General features: G+C 39.9%; 1 protein-coding gene across 4 annotated transcripts in view; it reads left to right on the top strand.

Annotated features, from left to right (window-relative positions):
- Positions 1-168: 168 nt before the first annotated feature.
- ripk1l (receptor (TNFRSF)-interacting serine-threonine kinase 1, like) overlaps positions 169-4,830 on the top strand; it is a 7,588-nt gene continuing 2,926 nt past the window's right edge. Inside the window, exons 1-9 of one of the 4 annotated variants that reach the window (XM_020595641.1) lie at positions 169-368; positions 673-835; positions 1,666-1,822; positions 1,986-2,123; positions 2,210-2,441; positions 2,629-2,778; positions 3,021-3,097; positions 3,245-3,308; positions 3,468-4,061. In XM_020595641.1, the coding sequence (XP_020451297.1) occupies positions 675-835; positions 1,666-1,822; positions 1,986-2,123; positions 2,210-2,441; positions 2,629-2,778; positions 3,021-3,097; positions 3,245-3,308; positions 3,468-4,061 (1,573 nt within the window). In that variant the 5' untranslated portion in view covers positions 169-368; positions 673-674. Of the gene's footprint in view, positions 369-388; positions 598-672; positions 1,564-1,665; positions 1,823-1,985; positions 2,124-2,209; positions 2,442-2,628; positions 2,779-3,020; positions 3,098-3,244; positions 3,309-3,467; positions 4,062-4,830 lie in introns of those variants that run through there. The other 3 variants (XM_020595642.1, XM_020595644.1, XM_020595643.1) reach the window with 3 other exon arrangements.

Genomic DNA, 4,830 nt, shown 5'->3' with positions numbered 1-4,830 from the left:
AGGAAAGTGACAAACTACATTTAATTAGTCTTTATTTTATGTTATAGTCCTTTTGTTTCCGTTCTATTATGTATAACTACTGTCATATGACTTAATAAAGTTTATTAAAAAATAAAAAAAAATCCTTTATTTAAAAAACTTTATATTTTAAAACGAACAGAGAAAGAAAACAACTTAGCATATTCTACATTTTATTTTTTGTTATTTTATGCATTTTAGCCACAAAAGGTTACTATCTGTTCTGATCTGTTTTTGATTTGTTAGTATGTTTTACGTTTTTATGTCGTCTTTCAAGTTTCACTTTTGAAGTAGAACGAGGAAATCAGGAAGCGTCAAAAAGTGTCCTGCTCGGATTTTAGTCCTCTCTGGTAATGTTTTACTCCAGTGTTGTATATATTGATTGCTAACTGGCGTATATAATGTCATTTCGGGTGAAAAGTTTGGTTAGCGTTAGGAGTGTAAACCCGTCTTGCTGCCGAAATTCGGGTACATTACACGTCAGCGTTAGCTTAGCGCTACAGAGCCATATGGATGCTATGGATGGTCAGATCAGCTACTAACATTGTCTCCTCAACATATTTGCATTTCAATTTGACAGTATGTGAGTTCTTGGGAATTTATGTCAGCTGAAATGTTTTTTGTTCCGGTATTTTATTGTGACTTTTGTACTAGGGATGGCCACCCCGTCACAGTCTTCACTTCATATGAGATCGACGGATCTCATCAAAAAAGAGCCCCTGGACTACGGAGGATTTGGAGAAGTTTACTTGTGCTACCATGCAACCCTCGGCCAGGTGGTGTTGAAGACAGTGTACACAGGCCCTGTTCGCAGCGAGTGAGTTCTCCGTGTAGCTTCTGGCTTGCTGGGTATTCCCATTTGTTTTGGTCACCAGCAGGCTCAGCCAGACGTTTTAACAATTTTACACCTTTGATTGGACATAGAACATCAGTTTACTTTCACTAGGACTGTTGATTGTTTAAAATAATAACTGTGTAAGCCTATTTGGTATTAGAGAAAAGTGTGCCTATGATGTTCAGGATGTGCGTTATGAAGAAGCATGCACTAATTCCTTTTTCTGGGCACTTCCTAGTTCGTCAGAAATGCGGATGTAGGATCAACATCCGGTTCAGGGCGGATGAGTCCAGCAACGGATTATGTGACAATGGACCCATGGGCACAGACATACTCGTGCATTGTGTTAATGTTGATGTTTTGAGTCACTTTTTCGTTTTTGCTTTTATTTTACTTGGTTTATGTTCATTTAATCAGTCGTTCTGTATCTGTTTGTAGTTCTGCGTTATTCCGTATATATTTGCAGTTGTTTTGCTGTGTTTGGGGACTTTTCTGTCCTTTTACTTTGTATTTCTCTGGATTTGTTTTACATCGGTTTTGGCAGTAATACATTAATTGCTGTGGTACTAAAAACTGATTCATCTTGGCTGAATGATGGGAACTGATAGCAGAAACACTAACTTCTATAAGGAAATTGAGAAAGAATTTAATGGGGATCATTCCCATCAAGTCAGATATATGGTCTACTTAAAAAAGTATTAGCATATTGGGTTGGTGAATACCTATGTTCTACCCCAAGTCTCAGTATGATGCAAGATGTACTACTATTCTGGAAGATATCTGGTCCTCACTATATTTACTATATCTTCCAGGGAGAGTAAAAGGTCACTGCTGGAGGAGGGGAACATCATGGCAAGCTTGAACCACGAACGAGTTGTCAAATTGCTGGGCGTAATCATGGAGGATAGAGACTGTTCACTCGTCATGGAGCTCATACCCAGAGGCAACCTATTAGTCATGCTAGAGGCGGTCAGCAAGTATAAAATCTATAGTCACACTGAAAAGGGAAAGAATAATTAATGGAATGTAGTCCCACCAGTTTTCATCCATAATTTATAGGCTTACATAACTCATATTTTAGTATTTATATATGAATCAACGGAGTAATACGCTAAATTCTTCCTGTTCATAGGTGTGTGTGCCAGTGTCCATTAAGGGCAGAATCATTGTAGAGATTTTGGAAGGGATGGTGTACCTCACAGAGCGACGCATCATACATAAGGACATCAAGCCTGAAAACATCTTGGTGGACAAGGATTTTCACATCAAGGTGTATTAATACACCCGTGAGGTATTTGATTCGGACCATATGTACAAACATTGTAATTAAAGTAGTTTTTCTTCTGTGCATTATAGATTGCAGACCTGGGCCTGGCCACCTGCCAGACATGGAGCAGACTGACAAAGCAGGAGTCTTGCAGGAAGATAAGTATGGGGCAATCAGCTAAGCAGAGAGGTGCCGGCACACTGAGCTACATGGCTCCTGAGCATCTGGAGAGTATACATACACCCTCCACCGAGAAGTCAGATGTCTACAGCTTTGCAATTGTAGTCTGGGTCATTCTCACTGGAAAAGAGCCTTATGCAAGTGAGTTGGGATGCCACAGACAGCATTTATCAATGAACAATTAGAATGAGACACTGTTTTAAAATAGCAGCCGCCTGGTTTTATTTTCTGATTTTATGGATTACCAGTAAAACTGACTGTGCTCATGACCCCTAACTACATTACACAAACCTCATGCAGACGACCAAAGTTCCTTTTCTGTGTCTAGATGCCAGGAATGACGACCACATCAGCCAGTGCGTTCGTAAGGGTGACCGACCAGCAGAGGACCTCATTCCAGAGGACACACCTGCAGAGATAATTCATCTGATGAAGAGGTGCTGGAATCACAATCCGCTGCAACGACCAACATTTCATGGTGATGCCTTTTTCTTTGTGTATTTTAAACAATATAGACACTGTCCAGTGTAGCAGAACAAATTATGTGAGCGCTAATGAAAACGGACACAAAAAGAAGAACATTTAAGATATTTAGTTACTTAGGTCACTATATTGTACAGGCATACATGTTCTTCAAATTTCGAGCTCAGTAATTTGCCCCTGGAGTTTTTTTATGTTGATTTTCTTCTCATCATTTCCCTCCTTTTCCTTTTCTTGCAGAGGCCTACAACAGTTTTCTTCCTTTCTACACAGAAAAGCTAGAACCATGTGTAGAAGAAGATTTAGTTCATCTGAGGGTAAATACCTTTTGTCTTTAGGATTTGATGTGGTAATCATCTTTTATTCACAGTGAAAACACTAAGCAGTTGGTTGGAAGTGGAAATACAGCCTAATACAAATATCATAGCAGTTTATATCATGATTCTCCATGTGCCTTTGTGCAGAAGTCATATGAAGGCCCAGATGAACTTGTTGAGAAGATGGAATTATTATCAGTGACACATGAAGGTGAGCACTGTTGGTAATTTTAATTGCCAAGACAAAAAAAAAAGATGTGCACCTTTCTGTGCTATGTTACATATAATTTTCTAATTGTTTAGAAAGCTTGAAAGGCAGTTGAAAAGGCTTCAGTCTCTCTGTTGCTTTAACTTTCCCCTCACCTTGCAGATTGTCCAGCTCCTTTGGTGAGTTCAGATAGAAGTGTGCCAGTTGAAGCCAGTATTGAGGACCTGCATGGTATCAATAACGGGCCACTTATGGGGTCTATTCAGCCAGATGCAAAGAAATCTAACAGCCCTTCAGCTTTGGATGAGAAACTGCATCGGGAGCTTCAGTACCACAAATATGGTACCTATAACTGTGAGCACCTTGACACCTCCAACAGCCCCGATCAAAAGAACTCTAATCCTTTCCTGCAAAACAACTTCAGCACTTCGGATCACACTGTAAGGCAACCAGAACCAGGCAAGCCCACTTCTGTATCCTCTGTCCATTCCTGGACAAAGGCTGAGCCGGTGCAACCCGCCACCAACCAAGAGATTTGGAATGAACCTGCTGCTGAGCCCATGAACTCTTACTTACCTACTTCATTCCACATGCCAGTGTCTACCAGCTTCCCATCTCTGTCACAGTTAAACCAGCTACATCCACATTCCCACTATGACCGGCAGGAGTCCTGGCCAGTGTCTGATATGTTTACTGCTGACATCACTCTTGGGCGTTTATTGACCCCTTCCAAAAGTGGCTCACTACAAGATCAAGGTAGGTATAGCGGCACCACTGAAAGCATCTTCACCTATAACATAACATAGTTCAGGAACTGCAAGGTCTATGAACAGCAGTAGCTAAACAGGATAGTGAAGACAGCCAGCAGGATCAGTGGTTCCCCTGTCCCTTTCCTGATGGAGATCTACCAAAAACACTGCATTCACAAAGCTACAGCGTTATTAAAGAAACCTTGCATATTATACATTAACGATATATGTAAGGTTTCTGATTTAGTGAAAGTGGTTTTGTTTGCTGATGACACTACCATATGGGCATCGGGTGAAAACCTACAGCAACTCTCTGGACGGGTTACACAGGAACTTGAGAAGATAAAGAAATGGTGTGATAGTAATATACTATCTCTGAATTTGGATAAAACTAAATTTATGGTATTTGGGAATCGTAGACTAGATAATGAACTTCAATTGAAAATTGGGGGAGCTAATATAGAACGAGTATATGAAATTAAATTTCTAGGTGTCATAGTTGATGACAAATTCTCCTGGAAATCTCATATCAGATATGTTCAGCACAAAATAGCAAAAAATATATCGATATTGGCAAGGGTTAGATATATTTTGGACGGGAAAGCACTACGCATTTTGTATTCTTCATTGATTTTACCATACTTAGAGTATGGCGTTGAAAACTGGGGAAATACATACAAAAGCTCACTTCAACCATTATATATATTACAAAAAAGAGCGATAAGAATTGTGCATAAGATGGGGTACAGGGATCACACCAATGGAGCTTTCATACA

This window comes from Monopterus albus, unplaced genomic scaffold, assembly GCF_001952655.1.
Source record: "Monopterus albus unplaced genomic scaffold, M_albus_1.0 scaffold28.1, whole genome shotgun sequence".
Lineage (NCBI taxonomy): Eukaryota > Metazoa > Chordata > Actinopteri > Synbranchiformes > Synbranchidae > Monopterus > Monopterus albus.
The sequence above is the reverse complement of the archived record's forward strand: the minus strand, read 5'-3'. Positions and strand labels throughout refer to the sequence as shown.